This window comes from Triturus cristatus, chromosome 3_2 (genome assembly GCF_964204655.1).
Source record: "Triturus cristatus chromosome 3_2, aTriCri1.1, whole genome shotgun sequence".
Taxonomy (NCBI): Eukaryota; Metazoa; Chordata; class Amphibia; order Caudata; family Salamandridae; genus Triturus; species Triturus cristatus.
Genome location: NC_140584.1, coordinates 302,563,547 through 302,585,102, shown reverse-complemented (window position 1 = coordinate 302,585,102; position 21,556 = coordinate 302,563,547). Strand labels below are relative to the sequence as shown.

General features: G+C 45.5%; 1 protein-coding gene across 1 annotated transcript in view; it reads right to left on the bottom strand.

The window, feature by feature from the left end:
- SLC9A1 (solute carrier family 9 member A1) overlaps window positions 1-16,419 on the bottom strand; it is a 300,131-nt gene extending 283,712 nt beyond the window's left edge. Inside the window, exon 1 of the mRNA XM_085647703.1 lies at window positions 15,155-16,419. Coding sequence (XP_085503829.1) covers window positions 15,155-15,560 — 406 coding nt within the window. The 5' untranslated portion in view covers window positions 15,561-16,419. The remainder of the gene's footprint in view (window positions 1-15,154) is intronic.
- Window positions 16,420-21,556: the final 5,137 nt, after the last annotated feature.

Here is a 21,556-nt window from a genome sequence, read left to right as displayed (position 1 = left end):
GGTCTCCACCAGAGCCGCGGGCTGAGGTGAATCAGCAGTCTTTCCTCATGTGGGAATAGAACTTGGGCGGTTCCGGGGAGTCTCACAAGGCTCCCTGGAAACACACAGGCAAGCACAATGCAACATCCTACAGGTGGCAACTTCGTTGCGCTGTAACTGTGGGAGAACTAAGACAGCACGGCGTAAGCACAGGTACCAGAGCTAGAGTGAGGATTTTTAAAAACGCTTTAAACGCTAGCATATTGACTGCACCCAAAGGCGCTAGAAAGAGCAAATCCAGCAGGAATCAATGAAGGCACCTAGCACCGGAGGTGCTCAGGCGCTGCTGAGTCACTTCCTACCAGTAGCGTCTCTTGGCAGGCTTTTTAGAGGGGAGGGCAACAGATAAGCATTGGCAGAGTCTCGCCTATGCATGAAATACTGGCTTTACCAATTTGCACATGGCTGGGTTCAAACTGGAATGGCGAGCAAAAAAACGATGGATTTAGGCCCAGATCTCTGTACTGGGGTGAATGTATGACATTGTTCTGCATTCTGTCCATCAATTGTTGTTTTTGCATTTACCAATGTGTAGCCATGTTGTACACCAGGTTTGGTGCTGTTCAGCATAGCTAAGTTAGTGGAGTAGAGGAGCAAGGCATGAAGTATCGTAGAGTGGAGTGTTGTGTACTGGAGTGGCATACAGTAGAACAGAGTGGTGTAGAGTGCACTGGCGTAGTGTTGCAGAGCACAGAATTCAGTGGCGCAAAGTGCAGCATCATAGTATGCAGTGGGGTAGATTTGAGTGTTGCACAGAAGAGTGCAGTAGAGTAGAGTGCTGTGGGGCAGAATGCTGAACAGTATAGTGGCATACAGTGCAGTGGCGTAGAGTGGAGTGCTGCAAAGTACAGTGGGTTGGAGTTCAATGGCGTAGAATGCAGTGGTGCAGAGTAGAGCGCCATAGAGTGCAGTGGCGTAGAGTGGAGTACTGCAGAGTACAGTGGTATAGAATGCAGTGTTGCAGAGTAGAGCGCCGTTGAGTGTAGCGGTGTACAGTGGCGTATAGTGCAATGGTACAGAGTAGATTGCAATTATCTAGAATGTTGCAGAGTATAGTGGTGTAGAGTGCAGCGCCATAGAATTTGGTGACGTACAAAGCAGTGTCATACAATGCAGTCACATAGATTAGAGTGCCATAAAAATGCAGTGGCGCAGAGTAGAGTGGTGCAGAGTAAAGTGGCGGAGTTGAGTTCATTGGCACAGAGTGCATAAAAAGCAGTGGCATTGACTACAGTGCTGCAGAGTACAGTGGTGTGGAGTAGAGTGCGGGGAGTAGAGTAGATTGTTTCAGAGTAGAGTGAAGTGGCAAAGAGTGGAGTGGTGCAGGGCAGAGTGCTGGCATAGAGTGGTGTAGAACGCAGTGGCATAGAGTGCAGAGTAGATAAGAGTGGCGTATAGTCGATTCACGGAGTGCAGGGGCGTAGAGTGTAGTGGATAGAGTAGAGCGCATCGGCGTAGAGTGCCGTGTTGCAGAGTGGAACAGAGTGTAGTTGAGCGGAGTGGCCTAGAGTGGAGTGGTGCAGACTACCATCATTTGCCCATTATATCAAGTGTTAATAATCAATATCTATAATTCACCATCTACCAAGATAGCACTGGATATAGAGCTTAGAAGATTCTGCGAAAAAACATTGTCACAGTGGTCCTTGCCAATAGTCCTGCTAGTTGGAGATTTCAACCTACAACCTTGGGAGACATGTGCTGAGGAAAGGAGGAATCAGGAACATTTAGAGGATTAGAGCGGATTAATTTGAAGCACTTAGGCCAAGGTGATAATCTTAAAGTCTGAGTTAAACCTTATTAATCTTTTATCTAAAGAAGAGTATGACTCACCCATGGCCAACCCGACTTTTAAGGGAAGAAGTAATACAACTATAGATTATATTTTGGTACCTGCATGCCTGCTTCAGTCTTCGGTAGATTTTAAAATAGTATGGAGTATTTTTAGTGATCACAACCCAAGACTTCTATTATTTATAAAGACCCGCATACACTTAAATCTAAAGGGAGGCATATTAGTTGGGGGGGGGGGGGGTCATTCCAGAGGACTATCTAAGAAATTTTGTCCAGAAGTATAGCCGTAAATTTGAGGTGTGTCTGAATATTGATGCTCATGACCACCCCATTTTAGATCATTTTTCTATTATTTGCATTGAGACCCAGCGAGCCCGACTAGACATAGCATCAAGACAATTAACCCAGGACCTAAATGGTTTGATAAGAACTGCTCAATGGCCAATAACAGATCCAAATATAGCCCTTAAGTTACAACCAATGCAGAATTGTGCTGTTAAATCTGCCAGGAGGGCGTATGCATTAGTTCGCAGGGATAGATTAAGCGCCCCGAAGAGGGAAACCTGGACAAGCTTAAGGCATGTAAGGTAAACAACGTTTACCACAAATCTTTTTCCCCCGCAGGGAATCACAATGCGGTAGTTACGAGCGCGTTGTGATTCCACATACCATTACTCCGCAAATCGGAACAACGACTTGCGGAGGTGGGGGCGGGCGGAGGTGTTGGATTTTAAATCCAACACCTTCCCTATTGTCCGCACAGACTGGAGTTGGAATAGTAAATTATACTATTCCAACATCCAGCACCCCCCCTCCGCAAGTCTTGTTCCGACTTGCGGAGTAATGGTATGCGGAATCACAACGCGGTCATTGTAAAGACCGCGTTGTGATTCCATGCGGGGAAAAAGAATGCATCATAAGAACATACATTCGGCATGTAATATAAGGAGTAGTGCAGACTTCTGGAGAGTAGTTAATCAGCCATTATTTAATGATGGCACAGTACCAGACTTAAGAGTTACCATACCTGTGCAAAAATGGGAAGATCATTTTGGTCGCTTATATGCAGGTGACAGTGATTTCAATAATATTTCTTGTCCTGCTAAAGGAGCCATAGTCTATTTTGAAGTGGAAGAGGTGAGGGAAAGCATAATGGAACTGTCATCAGGGAAGGCGCTGGGCCCAGATGGGGTTCCAGGTGACCTTTTTTTAATGGTGTATAGATTTGAGGAACCCATTGATCACCCAACATCTGAATGTGGCAGCACGAGATCACATTCCCTTTTCATTGACACAATCGGTCATAGTACCCATTTTCAAAAAAGGGAATAGAGCTGATCCAGCCCGCTACCGCCGATTTCTTTGATAGTCGCGGAAGTAAAAGTGCTAGGTAGGGTCTTGTTGAAGCATCTAACAGACTGGGCTAATAATATTTTGTCAGAAATTCAATATGGGTTCAGGTCCGGACGAGGCACTATAGAACAGAATTTGAATTTATATCTTTTAGTTAAAAAATACACTGTGGTTAAGGAAAGAAAGTATACATTTAGCCTTCATGGACCTCAAAATAGCCTTTGACACAGTGGTGAGATCTAAGCTGTGGGCTGTGCTGAGGGACTTGGGGTGGATGAGGCCTTAGTGGTGTTTCTGCATAATTTGCACACATCGGTAAGATATGGTCCATCAAGGGAATGCACTTTCAGTTAGGGAAGGGGGTCTGACAGGGTTGTATTTTATCTTCTTACTTTTATATATAAATCGATTAGATCAGTTTTTAAGGGCACACTGTAAAGATGACCCAAGGATAGGACATAGAACGGTCCCCGCTTTGTTGTAGGTAGATGTTTCTGTTCTTATCTCCCGTACAACTAATGGGCTACAACTTTTATTATGGTCGATTTTATGAAAAATCTGGGACTAAAAATCAATTTTTCTAAATCGTATACCATGACCATAGGACCAAGAGGTACCAAGACTAAAAGCTATGCAATAAAGGACAACAACAATTAATCCAGTCCATACACAACCGGTTAACGACGCCCGAGAAGGAAATAGGAAGATTGTAGGGGAAACCTTGTGGGAGGCGGGGGACCCCATGTAGCTTTGGACATTAAACAAAAATTGTCAGAGTTCCAGGACACAGCAAACAACAAGCTTAAACATAAGGGAAAGTTCGCTACCGCATGGCGCTATGGGGAGAGCGAGAGACCAGGTGCCACACTAGCAGGGCTCCTGAGACCTAGGAGGGACATAGACAAAAAGACAGGCATGAAAGATGAAGACGGGCTCCCTTTACACACACCTGAGGACATAGTGGATCATCCGCTCCTATTATCAGACTTTATACAGGTTACAAATACCGGCTAATACAGACACTCTCAATGACTACTTGTCATATATTAAAATGCCATGGCTGGTGAGAGAGCACAGGGAACATTTGATTGCCCCTCTGACATCAGACAAAATCAGGGAGAAACTACGATGTATGCCATCTGGGAGGGAGCCTGGAGTGGATGGATTATCAGTGGCATTTTATAAAGAGTTTGAGGAGCTACTGATCCCCCACCTTAAGACACTCTAGACAGAAATGGCAGAAGCAGGTACAATGTCCCCTTCTTTGCGGGAGGTAGTTATTGTTACACTATTGAAGACCGGCAAGGAGCCCAATCAATGCTCGTCGTATAGACCGTTGTCCCTACTGAATGTGGACACCAAGATCTATGCCAAAATCTTGGCCAATATGTTGGCCCCACTATTACCAGGCATTATCCATTCGGAACAAGTGGGGTTTGTCCCAGGCCGTAACTTGACGCAAAATCTGAGGACACTGTTCGATGTAGTGCAGAGACTGAACCCGGAGGACAAGGCTGCCGTGGTTTTTCCTAGACGCTGAGAAAGCCTTTGACTCCGTGGAGTGTGGGGCTTCAGGTTTGCTGTCTTGCGCAGGATCAGGGTTGGAGACATGTTTTTATGCCTGGTCTCAATCCTAAATACATCGCCAACGGCTAGGGTGAGAATTGGAGAGGTTGTTCGATACATTTAGCATCACACGGGGTACCAGACAGGGGTGCCTGCTGTCTCCCCTGCTGTACGCAACAGTTGAACCACTAGCGTGCACAATCCACCATTATCATGCACACAGAGGGTTGGGATTCCCAGGTTACACTCTTAATATATCCGCGTATGCAGACGACACCCTACAGTAAATTTGAGACCCAGACAAGAACCTTTCCCCTCTATTGCAAGAGGTGGTCCAGTTTGGCGGGCATTCTGGGTTGCGCATTAATTGGGATAAGTCTATCATATTCCCTCTAACCCCACCCACCACAGCTTCTGTGTCGGAGTTTGCCTTGCGTTGGACCACAGATTCGGTGAGATATTTGGGCATCAAGGAATATACTGACCCAGCAGTGGTTATACGGGATAATTACGGTACAGCCACACAGAAATTGACAGAGCATGTAGATAGGTGGATTAGGCTTCCATTATCTCTGATGGTAGAGTTGCAGTCATGAAGATGGTGGTCCTGCCAAGGTTTCTCTTCCCATTACAGAATATACCAATGGCGTTGCCGAAAACCCTCTTTAAACAATTGCGCTTGCAGCTTATCAGGTTAGCATGGGCTGGGAAGCAGCCTCACATGAGGTGAGATTCCCTCAAATTACCTTACAACATGGGAGGGCTGGGGGCCCCAGACCTTGAAAAGTACTACAGAGCAGCACATACGCACACTACTGGGTACACGGCCCAAACAATTTGCCATACTTCTACTTCGAGAGGAACGCGGCGGATCCGCTCACCCAGCCGAAGACACTTTTCCACCCATTGGAAAGGTGGTTTCAAATATTTGATTCCTTGGCCATTACATCACAGGTGTGGCAGGGGTTATTACAAATGCAGTTGGGAGCGCTGCTGTACTCGCCAGAGATCCCGCTGGGCTGGTGCTTATGGTTTCTATTGGGACAAGATTGTGGGGCAAGGCAGGCACGCACTTCAGACTGTGGGCATCCGAAAATGGGATTTCTTAAAAAAATTAGTTGGTATGAGGCTGGGATGATCTACAGGGTCCAGAAACCCAGTCGTCAGGCACAGCAGTGCTCCACTTCTTCAGGACCAGACACACTTGGCGCACACACCCCTAGGGGATACCATGATAGAGCAACAGGCAGTGACTGCCCTCACCACTCATTAAATTGAGTGACCCTTCCAAATTGATCACTAAATTTTACTCCAGCATGCAGGAAGCCCGTCGGACGGAAGTGTTGTAAGTCAGGCAGGAGTGGCAGCAGGAACTGAGTTTGAGTTTAAAATACTTGTAAAGCGCTCGTACACCAGCGGTTTCTTGGCGCTACTGCTAACCAGATCCAGGGCTAAAAAACGGGGGAGACTGCTGGGAGTTTAATCGAAGGATTTTGTGAACAGATGAGCTTTGAGATGTTTGCGAAATTGCGGGTACAGGGTAATGGATCGCAGATCCAGGGGAAAGGAGTTCCAGAGGATCGGGGCAAGAGTAGCAAATTTCGAACCTCCCCACTTCTTTGCCCGGTAGCGTGGGATGGTGAGGAGGGACTGGGAAGACGAGCGGAGTTCCCTAGCGGGTACATAGGGGGTGATCTCTGAGGAGATAAATGCTGGAGCCAAGTCCAGTCGGGCCAAGAAGGTGATGGAGGCGAGCTTGAATTGGATTCGGGCACGCACAGGGAGCCAGTGCAGGGATTTCAAGAGGGGGGAGGAACGATGAAATTTGGGAAGATTGAAGACCAGGCGGGCCGCCTGGTTTTGTATCTGCTGCAAACGCCGTAAACTATATGCAGGGATACCTGCATATAGGGCGTTGCCGTAGTCCAGGCGGGACACCACCATGGCTAAAGTGATGAGTTTGAGAGCTGAAAAGGTGAAGAAACGGGACACCCTGCGTATAGTGCGCAGTGAAAGGAAAGAGGAAGATACCACAGAGCTAACCTGGGAGTGAAGGGTGAGTTGGGAGTTGAGTTTTATGCCGAGGGTTTTGACAGAGGTAGAGGGTTCCGGAGAGGGGCCAAGAGAAGGGGGCCAGAAGAGAGGGGACCAGGGGCTGGATGAACCACCCGTCAACACCAGCTCGGTCTTGTCAGGGTTGAGTTTAAGGTGATTGTGGTTCATCCAGTCCCGGATGTGAAGCATGACAGATTGAAAATTAAGGACAGAAGAGGGGGAAGAGGAGAGGTTAAAGACCAGCTGGAGGTCATCCGCATAATTAAATACTGCGACCTCCATTTGTTGAAGAGAAAAGATAAGAGGGGCAATATAGAGATTGAACAAGAGGGGGGAAGGGAGGAGCCTTGGGGAACCCCGCACTGGACTTTTCGGACGTCCGCTGTAAAATCACCCAGGCGAACGGCCTGGGTGCGGTCGCTCAGGAAGGATGATAGCCAGACCAAGGCGGTCCCTCCGATCCCGGCCGCCCTGACACGGGAAAGCAAGATGGTATGATCCACCGTGTCAAAGGCGGCCGAGAGGTCGAGGAGCACAAGGGCCTGGCGCCGGTTAGTATCCATACCCTCCCTGAGGTTGTCCAAGACCGAAACAACAACGGACTCCGTAGAGTGTGCGGGGCGGAAGCCGGCCTGGCGGGGAGCAAGAGCTCCATGAGTCTCTACAAAGGAGCTCAAAGCGCCGGTGACATGGCGCTCGAGCACCTTTGCCAGAAAAGGTAAGAGGGAGATGGGGCGGAAATTGGCAGGGACAGAAGGGTCCGCCCCATGTTTTTTTAGAATCGGCACAATAACCGCAGACTTCAGGGGGGAAGGAACCACACCTTTAGCCAAAGAATTGTTGAGGAGGTGAAGAGGAGGATCCGGGCAGGAAACAAAGATGTGACGGAGAATGTGAGCAGGACAGGGGTCGAGTGGAGAGCCAGATTTAACCAAGGAAGATAAGGCTTCCTTAGATATGGGGGGGGAGGGCAGTGAGATGTCCCTTGGGAGGGGGACATTGGGGATCAACAAAGGAAGGAGAAGGGGGCGGGATGTTAGCTTTAATAGTAGAAATTTTATGGATGAAGTAGTTATTGAGGGAGTGGCAGAGTTCCTCGGAGGGGGCGGGCTTCAAAGTTGTTCTGTCAGAGAACGCCAGGTTATGGACAATTGTAAAAATCTCCTTAGGCTGGTTTTCTGCAGCACGAATTTTGGAGGAGAAGTAGGCGGTTTTGGCCACCAAGATGTCTTTTTTGTACTGGGTAAGGATGTTGGTATACTCCAGTCTTAAAGTGGGGCAAGAACGTCTCCTCCAAACCCGCTCCGCGCGGCGTACAGTAAGTTTGGTGGCCTTCAGCTCTGCGTTAAACCACCGGTTGGCATCCTTGTCACGCTTGGAAGTAATACGTTTGAGCGGGGCAACAGAGTCACTGCCAGTGGAGAGCCACTGATCTATGGCCTCAACCTGGGAGAGGGTAGAGAGGCCCTGCAGGGAAGGGAGGGAAGTGATAAGAAGGGAGGAAAAATCTTCCGGGTTGACACGGCCCCATGCTCGAACCCAGATGTTTTTGGGGCGAGGGGGGGATTAGCTGGGGGGTAAATGGGTAGGGAAAAAGAGATAAGGTGGTGGTCGGACCAAGTGCAAGGCGAAATAGAGAGGAATTCCACGGGACAGTTGAGGGACCAGATCTGGCCAAGAGTGTGACCCTTGATGTGGGTGGGGGAGTGGACATGGGGGATGAAGTTGAGGGATTGGAGGGTTTCAGAGAATTCCTTAGAAGACGAACATTCAGCTGGGTCGGAAGGCCAGAATTTGAAGTCGCCTAGGAGTAGGATAGAAGAGTTATTAACTGTAATGGTAGCCAGGACTTCCAAGAAGTCAGAAAAGAACTGTAAAGGGGATTGAGGAGGACGGTAAGTAAGAAAACAGGTCAGAGGGGGAGTAATGGAGGTAGTGCGAATAACCAAGTATTCGGTGGTCGCAATATCAGGCAGGGACAGAATTTGAAAGGGGAGATCGGTGCGTGCGATGACCGCCACGCCGCCTCCAGCTCTGCCGGAGGGGCGATCAGCCCGAAAGTCGTAGTAGGAGGCCAGTAAGGTGGCTAATAGGGCGGGGAGGGAGTCGTCGCTGAACCAGGTCTCCGTTAGGAAAAGAAGATCAGGGGCTTGAAGATCCAACAGGACTGAGAGTTCGTGTGCATGGGCGACTGCTGACCGAGTGTTGAGATAGAACACCGTGAGGGATTTAGGGGTAGTGGGAAGGGTGCTGCTACTGGACGAGAGAGAGGAGTCAACTGTGGGAAGAGGGATGTGAGAGGGAGCGGCAGGAGAGAGACCAAGAGAGAGGATACGGGAACAGGTAGAGGTAGCGATGGGCCAGGGTCCCTGGAGCTTGTGTAGTTGGTCCGGGGTATAGGTGGTGGACGGGGCAGAGTGACGCGCCCCTTGCCCCGGACAGTCGCGGACGAGCGCAGACGAGCTTGCCTTATGCGCGCCTTCGGCGCGCATTCGTCGTGCCCGCTGCGCTCGTCCGCTGCGCTTCCGGTGCATACACATAATTATAGGCTGGGAGGGGGGTGTGGCCTCGAGGGGGGCGTGTCCCTCGCTACGGCGTGGCCGATGGCGGGAGGCAGCAAGAGGACGGTAAAAGACAACAGTAATAGCAAGTAAGTTTTAAAAATTAAAACATGTGCAAATACGCAAGATCAACTCCCGGAACTGGCGCCCCACTGAGTGATAAGGAGTGGAAATATTGCTGTACTCGCACTAAAACAGTCTCTCTGAATGGGAGGCATGGGCTCATTCACTACAAGTTCCTGCACAGGGCCTACTGCACCCCTGAGAGACAGTTTCGATACGTGTTATCAGATAATTCGAAACGTCAGATGCGGTAGCGAGGATGCAGGCTTTTGACACCTTGCTTGGCAATGCTCCGGGATTTATTCGTTCTGGTGTGCAGTGTTCCACGAGTTAGGAGTCATCACAACTGCAGATTTAGAGCCTGACCCCAAGATGGCTCTGCTTGGTTGGGACCTCTGTGTTGGAAAAGCAGCGCCAGCCTTGGTGGCCATTGGCCTTCTAGCCAAACACTGTGTGGCAATTAGATGGGCGAGTGGTCCACTACCGACATTAAAAGAGTGGCATGCTGACATGCTCTATTGTGATACACAGTCAGAGGTGTACAACTAATTGCTCCCTCCCACCAGCCGACCCAAACGCAGCTGGGGTCCCTACCAGACATATCTCCTCAGTTAAGATTCCAATGTTGTTCCTAATGTAGCAGACACTGCTGAGCCACAAGAGTCTGGGGCACAGGTTAATACTGTATAATTTGGTGATTGGTGTACTTTGGGTATAGAGGGCTAATATGTTACAGCAGAAAGGTGTAATGCTAGAATGGGGAATGTAATCGGCTCAAGTTAACTGTAGTAATGCTGGGTCGCTGAAATCAAGATTGTATCCTTCATGTTCAATTTGGAGGTTGCTTGAATCCAGCTTTCTTACTGTGCAACTTGCTATGACATGTATTAAAACGAACAATGTATTCTGAATCGTTATGCCTGGTCACAATACATCTGCTTGTATTTTGTCTGTCTATTGCAAACTTTCAATAAAAAAAAATAAAGGGCAACAGCATAGGTAAGGTGGACAAGTTCAACTATTTAGGCATCCTGTTGGACCACAAATTGTCCGGGGAGCCATTATTAAAAAACACATAATCCATTGTTTAATAGGGTTGCCTTTAGCACTGATGCTTTCCAAGCGTTTAAGCTACAGTCACTGAAGTCTATATTACACCTCCATAATGCTAAGTGTGTTCCAACTGTAGCCTTTGGAGCAGAGAGTTAGGGTTACAAATCTTCTACTTCTATACAAATGGCAGAAAATAAGTATTTAAGAAAATGGTTACGAATCCCAGAGAAAGTCCCTGCAGATTTAGTACACGATGAGATAGGGACAGGTTTTATAGCCAGTTACATACATTTGCACACTATACTTTTAGGGTGTTCGATATGGACCAAAAAACATTTAGAATTTAACAGATTAATATTGAGGGACTTTTTGAACACGGACTATAGCTTGCATATACCCTGGTTGAGTTACATAAAAACGGCCCTGACAAATTAGGGATTACCACATCTTTAATTCGCCAGAGCTCATCTCCAAATCAGATATTGAAGAAGTTAAGAGCATTTAAGGTGTATACACAAGAAGCTGGAATCCTAGACTCACAGCACAAAGATTGCTATACACATTATGCCATGGTGAAATCTATAGATAAAATGGAATTCGATTTAACACTGGCTATGCCGATCACTCATAGAAGACTTTTAACATTTTTGTTTGAATACGTTCCCTCAACTAGTAGCAGGATGGCATAAGCCACTAGACCCTCCCATTTGCACATGTAAGGTGTTCGCTGCATTAGACACTTTACATATTGTTTTAGTTTGCCCCAAATGGGCCAATCTGCGACATAAATATGTTCACCCTCTACTTGTACCTTTGAATTTTAACCAAGCAAGGCAGCTCTCTTATAACTTCAATTTTTAGACAATTTTACAGTTTGCTTGTATTTATCCAGATTTGTATCAGGCGTGTATTATGCTTATGTTTGATACTGAACCTTTTATTGGACTTTATATTATCAAATGATACTTATTGATGTTTATTGTACTTTTATGATTGCTGATGCTAATTAACTAAAGTAAATATTGATTGACTGCAGTGATGTAAAGTAGAGTGGCACAGAGTGCAGTGATGTGGTGCAAAATAGAGTGGAGTATGCACGGTGTGGTAGCGCACTGCCATTGCAGACAACACATTTTCAATTGAAATGACCATTTTATTTGCACAGACAGTTTTACTAATAAAACAATACAATGCACAAGCGAGATTGTGTGGAAATGGCATAACCTAGTGTATTGATTTGAGCACATTAAAGTATTTGTTTCGCACACTTCAGAACAAAAAAAAAAAATGTTCTTCCATTTGTGCTTTACTAATTTGGATTAATTTTGAAATGCTTGCACAGTTAATTTAAATGTGTGCTAAAACAAAATAAAAATCTTTCCCCCACCCCCGGTATCCAGGAACACTGTCACATAAAATCCTTACATTAAAGGCAGAGAAGGAAAAAAATGAAACACCAAGCTCCCTCAGAAGGCAAAGTCTGACATTTGACTTCTGTGAATGGGCAGCAAATGTGACAAGATAAGAACATGAAGTGTGGATACTAAAAGTGTCGAGCAAAGCACGGATTAGCAGCAGCCGGCAGGGTGCCCCAAAAAGAAGCAGGTCACTCTATACCTGTGCAGCTGCTTGAGGTTCTACCTAATAAGCCAGTAAGATTTCTCAGTGACTTAAAGACTTGCTACTGAAGTCTGCTGGACACACATGCAAATCCTAGTAAGAGAAACACAGCCTTCCATCCTAAACTAACTTCACAGGGGATTACAAACACCAATTGTGTAAAGTGATTAATATACATAATTATATAAAACATGAAGAATTGATCTCTAGCTAGAGAATTCCATGTCAAAGCAACTGACAGGTAGTACAGAATAATCCACCGGCCTCCTTAAATGGATTACAACAATGCCACGGTGTTCTCCAGTTACAACTAGTAAAAGATTACTAGACATTCAACACGCTGCAGCTAACTGGACAAACCTGACGAGGTCACTGATGCCCTACACTCTTCACATGGACTGTCGGTGCTCAAAGAATGTCCACTTTTGACCTTCCTGGTACATAAAGCATTCAATAGGTGGCCCCAGTCTTATGGATACAAAAGCTGGTGAAATTATCTGCAGCCCAGTCCTTTAGGTCTGCCTCGCAATCACTCTTCAAGGTTCCAGCCTTCTTATTAAACTTGCCAGAGACTGCATTTTTTGAGTCCAGGCATTTCAACTCTGGAAATTTCTCAGTTAATTTCAGATCTCAAACTGAAAAAGTACGTTTTTAGACTGCTGAAAATGTGGTCTTTGATTCAAAATATTCTGTTAAGATTTTATGACAGTATGACATACAATAAGTGAGTGCATAAATGAACTAAATATTGCAGAACAAGAAATACCAAATACGCTAGATTGTGCAGGGGTGGATAAAACAAAAAGATCATATGGACCAAAAGAACAGGAATACAAAAGACAAAAAAGCGTTGGACAATCATCAATAGGTGACCACCAAAATAATTTGCTTGCATCGAAGTTGTTAAAAAGGATATAAGCTGGTCACACCTCTCTGTAAATTTTATAATCCCCAGCAAGTGCAAATGAAGTCACTGTAAAATGACCTTTTAAATGGCAATTTTTCAAAACATAAATTTTACTGGCATAAAGATTTAAATTGGGTCTTTGGCCACAGGTGGAGCCTAGCAAACACAACAAGATGATGGACAGAGTGCTTAAACGCATTAACCACTCACCCCCAGTCAAGAGATATGGGTTGAATCCATTGTTCTTTTGATCACTATGCCACCCAAGCTAGGGCCAAACCATATGCAAATCAGTCTTGACCCTGCTCCTCATGGGAACAGTCCAGCCCGAACTGCAAGGCCAGGTCCTCTATAGACCAAAAACAAGCATCCTGGGACCAGTTTCGGAGCATCACCCCTCATCCGCCAGGCTAGCTTGAACCCAGTGCCATAGCGAGCAAGGGACCCATGTCTGGGCATACACTTGCAACATAGGGCGAACATAGCAAATTGGCTGGGTTCAAACTGGAACAGTGTGGCAAGCAAAACAAACTATAGATTGAACCCAGATCTGTGACAGGGGTTGAATTTTTGATTTGTTGAGCATTTCGTCAATCATCTATTCTGTTTACATTTGTCGCTTCAAGTGGGAAGAGTATGCCCAGACATGGGTCCCATGCTCGCTATGCCACTAGATTCAAGCTACCCTGGCTGAGGAGTGGTGATACACCGAAACCGGTCCCAGAAGGCTGGTTTTAGGTTTAGGGAGGACCTGGCCTTGCAGTTCGGGCTGGACTGTTCTCATGGGGAGCAGGTGGGTTAAAACTGGAATGGCAAGCAAAACATTTTTTTTTTTTAAATGAAACAATGGAATGAACCCAGATTTGTGACTGGGGTAGATGTTTGATTTGCTTAGCATTCTGTTCATCTGTTCTTTTTGCACAGGTGGAGCCTATCATGCTTCTTTCCTCAGTCCTCTGATTCCACCTCTGATTCCACTTGGATAAGTGATTTATAGAAGAAAATTCACACCTCGAATCCAGTGTGCACAGCACGGGACGGTTCAGGCCTGACAAGACCTTAACACTATTGAAAATCTAATTTTACAAAAAAAAAAAAACAGTATAGAAGGCTACTAAATAACTCTCTACTGAGGAGTTAGAACGAGCTCTTCATGGGGTACCTATACATACCCCAAATATGATACCTTTAACTCCTACGCCAACACTGGACGTTCTTGAATGCCATTCACCAAAGTATACATCTGAAGAGACCTCTGGGTATAAGACACAGGCCCGTACAACATCAGCAGTCAGAATGTGCTTTTATTCCTGTTCTGCGGTCCCAGCTGACACCATCTATGTATTGGCCCATTATGATACAGTGTGTCTGCAAGTGCTCCATCTTGTGTTCACCATCTTCGGGTAGGCCACACCAACCCCGCCCTTACAAAAACACAAAATTAAGACTAGTGGCTAGGTACTACTATATTAAATGCACTCATGAAAAAATTAAATATGCATTGGCTGGTAAAGTTCTCTTCAATACAAGCAACATCCACAACGAAAAGAGGGGCAGCGCAAACAGAAAGCATCATACTTAAACAGATATTAATCTACAAGAGGTTCCAAAGAATGTACATACTAAAACCAAGCAACCTTACTTTACAAAGGTTCTTATAAAAATAAGGTTTCATTTAAAAATAGATAATTAAATAGTTCTACTCCACATCTTTATTTGCAGCCCTGCAGGTTCTGCTTCAGAGCCTGAGCAGCCTATAGGAGAATCCTAACAGCGTGGGGTCTTACAACGGCAAGCATAAGTGGCCTTCTAGGGTTCTGCCTCTGAACACGTAGTATGGTTGCTTCGGAAACAGCATGCCAGGCTAACCAAATTTGCTAGTGCAGCCAGCCACAAGTCAGTCTTACCTTGACATGTGGCTACATTTACACCCACCCTACTGCCTTTTCAGTGGCATCTGCTTGATAAGGACTGGTCAAGATATTACTACAAGTCAGTCAACCTTTGAGCTATTTTATGGCTGTTCAGTACTGGATAGAATCCCTTTAAATAAGACCACTGTCGTCTAACAAGGAGTAGCTAAATGGCTGTCAGAAAGCACGCACAAGCACATGACCTGGAATAGAAAATATGCACCACCTACCCAGCTTCATGAGGGAGGCCAGTAGGATCCAGAGAGAGATCTCAAAGGGGGTACGGACATGTTTGTAGTCGAAGCCCAAAACAGGGAAGAGCTTGCGGTGTTTGCCATGGCCGTCAGCCGAGTGGTTGCTTGAGGTGTTTGCTGTTGTGTGGATGGCCACGGTCGGTGCTGGGGTGATCCCAGGGAATTCACCAAAGCCCATGGTGGCCAAGGTGGCATCAGGCTTTGAGGCAGCGACCCCAATGGGCCAGAGAAGCATGCCCAAGAGCAAACCAAAAAATAAGAAGGAACCCCAGGGCAAGAGAGGACCACAAAAGGAGCACTGCAGGCGTTTCTCTGCCATCATCAGATCACAACTGTAATTGAAGGATAAACAAAATGCTGGATCACATGCAGTCACTAGCATGGAGAGTCACAAGATGAACCCCGGGCACTTGCTGGCATGGCTGAGACGTTTAAAATACAGAGTGAAAGGGAACTGCAGTGATTAAAAAAAAAAAAAGGGGGGGGTGGGAAATAAGAGAAGAGCAACAGGAAGAAATATTGGTGAAAAGAAAAGCGGACTTTAAAAACAAAAAGATATTCTCCCAAAGCATAACTGAGACCCCATGGATAGCTGGAAAGTCCAAATCTTACAAAGAATTGAGAGAACGTTGCCTAAAATCTTCAAACTGGCAGTAAGCACTCAGAGAGTGGGAATGAAAAATACAGGCGACAGGATGAGTCAGGAAACCTAAGGAAGAGGAAGTGGGAGATGGAGGAACGAGGGGGCTCAAAAGAGGAATGTGGTACTCAAAACAGGCACGCGAGACGTGAGCTGTTAGGAATACAAAATGGGAGGAATGTAAAAGAATTTGAGCGTCAGGACAAAGTGAAGATAATCTATGCAAGTGTAGTCAATTAGAGGAAGACGTGGGAAAGGTTGGGTATTTCATACATGGTGGACTGTAAAAGACGGAATGTCGGATGCAGGGAGGAACGTGGGCGACTCCAGAAGAAAGCACTATGGAAAAGAGATGCCCTGAGTCACGGGGAAGTCTGAGAGCGCAGGGGACGGAAGAGGTGACCCTGTGTAAAGGAAAGGTAGGGCTAAGGATGTGTTGCTCCCTGCCTGTCTTAGTTTTGCAGACTCTGTAGCTCCCTGGTGCAGGATTCTGAACGTCACTGGGATTGCCTCAGCCCGGCGTCCTCCAGCTGACCCCCTTGTCACTGCCCCGAGTCCCCCTGTAGCACACAGAGACTTGCACTGCCGGGCGCTCTCAGCCGCCTATGTAGCAGACACGCCTTTATATATAGCTGCGAACAAGGAGAAGCGCGACAAGCAAGAGGGGCGCATCTGACCAGCGAGAGCAGCGTCAATGGGCTAGAACACACACCTGTGCAATTGAACCGCAGCGCCATCTGCCGGCAAAAGGAAGAAATGCGATATTAGCAGACTAACGGGAACCAAAGTGGTAATTTACTCTTTGAGAATAAACGCACAACCTGTTGACTCACAAAATACAGGAAAAGCCAGGGCGATCCCATTAAGGCGGATGGAGAATGAACACTTTAGTGGCAGGTAAGGTAACAAAAAGTCTTTGAAAGAGGGTGCCGCTATTAAGGTATTTGGAGGCATTTGTCAAAGAAATAATTTGTAATATATTTATAAAGAGCTGCTGTTACTTAAAAGGCACCTTTGCACCAAGAATCGCTAACAGAAACTTAACGACCTTGCACGAACATTTATTGGGCAAATAGCCAGTTCTTTAACGATACTATAAAAGGTAACAGGTCCTTGATTCACCCAATCTTATGCAATAAGCTGTTCCAAATTTCAGCCACATTACTGTAAAGTATCCACGATACCGAAGTGAAGTGAAGACGTACTTTATTAAATTATGACCAACACGGAATCCAGGGGACCGCCTGGATGAAGAACAGTGTGCAGTCGGCTGGGTGATCAGCTGTCAACTGACAATGACAGTTGACAGCTGGTGACCTCACCGCTGGTACAGGTGCCCGGAAGGGACACTAAGGCGCGCACACATTACGGTGTCCGCGCAGGGACACACTATGTAAAACACAACACATCTTCCTCCTGTAGGAAAATGGAAAAAGGGGATGGAAAAAAGGTAGGTGGAAAGACAAGGAAAGGTACTGAAAAGATATCACTCACAAACGAAATCTCTAAACCTGGTAGGTGGACCTAAAAGTCTACCAGACCTACTGGTTGCTACAGGTTCAACAATGTCTCGTTCCGGTGGTGTGGGCAACCTCCGTCTGACCCTTTCCTTGGTAATAGGCAAAGACTGTCTGTCAGCAACCCCAGTGTTAACTCCAACTCCTTGACTTCCACCGGGTCTGACCTCTGTGGTGTACTCACATTCAGAGTCTTCATCGGAAACACAAAGACGTTTCTGACTTTTCCCACTTGTTTTGTCACTGGTGGCTGAGTCATGACTCTGGTGCTTAAATGGCGCAAGATTTGAGAAATGCCACACCCTTCCATCACTGAGGAGTGCAGAGTTGCAATAAACCTCTCACACACTCAATGGAGGTGTGAACCTATCCTGTCCTTTGGCGATGTGTCCGCTCCTCTTTACTTTGACTATGTCTCCTTCCTTTAGAATTACAGGTTTACTTCCGTGTTTTCTATCGTAATTTTCTTTTGCCGTTGTCTGAGACTGCCGTAGTTTCTTTAGCACATGCGGGGTCGACTAGTCAATTCTTTGTGCTGCCCTGATCCAACCCACATTATCCTTTGATAATGGGGTCCTTCCTCGCATCATAACAAAAGGGCTGAGTCCGGTAAATTCTCTCGGGGTTATTCTGTACGCCCAAACAGTCTTCTGAGTTTCTTTTTTCCAATTTAGATTATTACTGTTGGCTATCTGAATAACCCCCTTAATGACTCTGTTAAATCTTTCCACTGCTCCATTACCGGCAGGATGATATACTGATGTCGTCTTATGGTCAATACTATTTTTCTTTATGTAATTTTTGAATAGTTCGGAAGTGAACTGAGCTCCATTATCGCTCACTATTTGTTTAGGTAGTCCCTCGCGGGTAAAGATCTCATCCATGAACCTTACAATGTTCTTTGCCACAGGGTCGTTGGTGAATTTCACCTCAGGCCACTTAGTTAAATGATCGATCATAACTATCACGTACCGCTTTTCTTGACCGTCTGCTATGGGGCCCATAATGTCTATTCCTATTCTCTCCCATGGCATACCTGGGCTTTGTATGGGTTGTAAGGGTGGTCTGTCTGTCACCTGTGCCATGTCAGAGTTCATGCATAAGGTACATTCCCTAACTGTTCTTTCAATTTCCAAATTGATACCGGGCCACCAGTACATGTTTTTTATTCTACCTTTGGTTTTTACTATTCCTAAATGTCCTTCATGGCATAGTTTTATTTTTCTGCTTCTTATTTTACAAGGTGGTACATATTTCCCGCTCCTTAGGAGAAACCCATCTTCATATGATAACTAATTTCTTACTTTCCAAAATGCTTTGTAAATATGAGACAGTTTTTGTTTTTTGACCCAACCTTCACTTAACATTTGTATTACCTTGTTTATTGTACTGTCACTTTCCTGTTCTTTGAACCACTCCTCCTTGGTTATTCCACATCTTTGCTCTAAAACACTAGCAACAGCATTTTCCTCCATTTTAGATTCTTCTTCATCACCTGCTTTTCCTACTGGCATCCTGCTTAGGAAATCAGCCACGACATTCTTCACTCCTGGTACATATTCAATTTTGTACATGGAATCGAATAGACGCACAGATAGTCTAGCCAATCTAGGAGATGCTGTGTATAGACCCTTAGTTGTTAAAACTTTTGTTAGGGGTTTATTTTTTTTTTGCAATTAAAAAAAAAAAAGTTTTCCAAAACCTTTATTGAACATATGAAGCACATACACAGCATCTCGCCGACAACCATTCGTGGCCGGCAGCAGTTAATGATGTGGAAAAACAAAAAGTAAAGCAAGTGTACACAGCGGGGTGCCAACAACCCATAAGGGCCGGCCGCGTCAATGGGCAGAAACAGATATCGCTGGTTTATGAGCCAGGGGGACACATTCACCCACACCTTAGAACAAGACAACAATAAGAACCACGTTGTGGGGACACAAACAGAGGCAGCCAAACGAGGGCAGCCCAAAGAAATCAGGCCAAGCAGCGACCTAGGGACAGGGCACTTCCACAGGCGCGCCAGCACAGCAAGGGACATCCCCCCCCCCCCCCCCACAAACCATTCCCGCCTCCCCAGCTTTAAGCACAGCGCAGCACCCACAGGTTGTTAGGGGTTTATGATCAGTGCATAATGTTACATTTCTTCCCCATACAAAGTGTCTGAAATGTTCCAAAGCCCACACACAAGCAAGGGCTTCTCGCTCTATGACTGAAAAGTTTTCCTCTGCAGGGGTGAGCGAGTGTGACGCAAAGGCAACAGTATACTCCCTACCTCTTGAGTCCTTCTGGGTGAGCACGGCACCCAAACCCTTGTTGCTTGCGTCTGTCGTGATGAAATTCTCTAAGGTTGTGTCAAATCCTTGAAGGGGAAGTGCTGTGCACAAATCTTTCTTAACACTGTTGAATATTTCTTCACATTCCACTGTCCATTCATATTTGTTTCTCAATTTAATGAGTTGTCTTAGCTCATGTGTCTTTTGTGAAATTTTTTTGATAAACTTCGAGTAGAACTCCACCATTCCCAAGAATGACCGTGGTTCATCCTTGTCGGCGGGGACAGGAGAATCTTTTATTGCCTGCAAAAGTTCCTTTTTTGGGCTTACACCATCACCCGTAATGCAGTGACCCAGATAATTTACTGAGTTAGATGCAAACTTGCACTTTTGATACTCAGCTGTCAATCCCTTGGCTTCCAGAATACTGAGCACTTGTTGTACTCTTCTGTCATGTTCCTCTTTAGATCTCCCCATGACTAGGATATCATCTTGGAATATTAGGATGTCAGGAACTCCTTCGAATATATTATGCATGAGTCTCTGGAAGATTGCAGCTGCTGATGCGAGACCAAAAGGAACACGGGTGAATCGGTAGCATCCAAATTGTGTTATAAAAGTCGTGAGTCTCTTACTATCTCGATGTAGTGGCACTTGGTGATAGGCCGACTTCAAATCTATTGTGGAAAACCACTTTATACCTTTAGTGGTGGCCAACATTTCATTAATTTTTGGAAGTGGGTATTGCTCGACCACTATATTTTTGTTTAGATCTCGAAGGTCCATACATAGTCTCAATTTGCCGTTGGACCGTTTAGCAATCACCAAGGGTGCAACCCACTCTGATGCATCTACTTTCTCAATTATACCCTCCTCAAGGAGTTTATCTAATTGGCCTTTTACTTCTTTTCTTACAGCGAAGGGTATGTTTCTCACTTTGTGCACTATAGGGGTTGTTTTGGCTTGAGTTTTATCTTGTGTTGGTACCCTTTCAAAGCACCAACTGTTCCGCTAAATACTTTTGGAAATTATTTTTGCAAGTACCTTGCCTGGTCATTGTGTTCCGTTATGCTCATTACTGGGTCACTTTTTTGTTGGATCTAGTATTATACCTAAGTTCCCTTGGTCCATCCACCCCAAGACTGATGGACCAACCTTAGATACATACAATTTTCCGGCTGACTCTCTGCCTTTGAATGCAAACTTCAGATCTCTGTAACCACAAACATCTATTGGTTCGCCTGTGAATGATTTTATAATTATGTCTGGTTTCTCTAAATGATCACCAATTCTATCTTTGAAATTATCTGACCATACTCTTTCATTTACTATCGTATAAGGCGAACTGGAGTCTGCCACAATGCTAATTTTAATTCCACCAATGGTCATGTTACAAATTGGTTTTTTGGTTTCCGTGACATTTCCATCTTTAGTTTTTCCGTTTTGTTCATCATCTATGTTTAGAATGAACATGTTCATATTTTCTTCCTCTGAATCTGCTGGATCGTATTCATCGGTTTCGTCTACAATTTTTATTTATTTAGTCTTTCTTTTATTGCATACCTTGTAAAAATGTCCCTTGATGCTGCAATTAGTACATCTTGCGTCTCGTGCAGGGCATTTCAAATCGTTGGCTAGATGTGAAGTACTGCCACATCTGTAGCATCGTCCCCATTTTAGTGTTTCATTTTTTCTGCTCTGAGGCTTGAATACTTTCTGCCTCCAATTCTGTTTATAATTTACATTTTGTTCAGATACTTTGCTTATATTTTTAATTTCTTTCTTTTATTTATTTTCTGTAAGTACTGCTTTTGCGCAGCGCCCTGTTAGTTCTGCCTTGCACGCTATATCAATGATATTCTGTAGGGGGTACGCTCCTTTAGCCCATAAATTGTCCTGAATATTTTCATTTGACCCCTGCATTACAATTTGGTCTCTTCTAAAT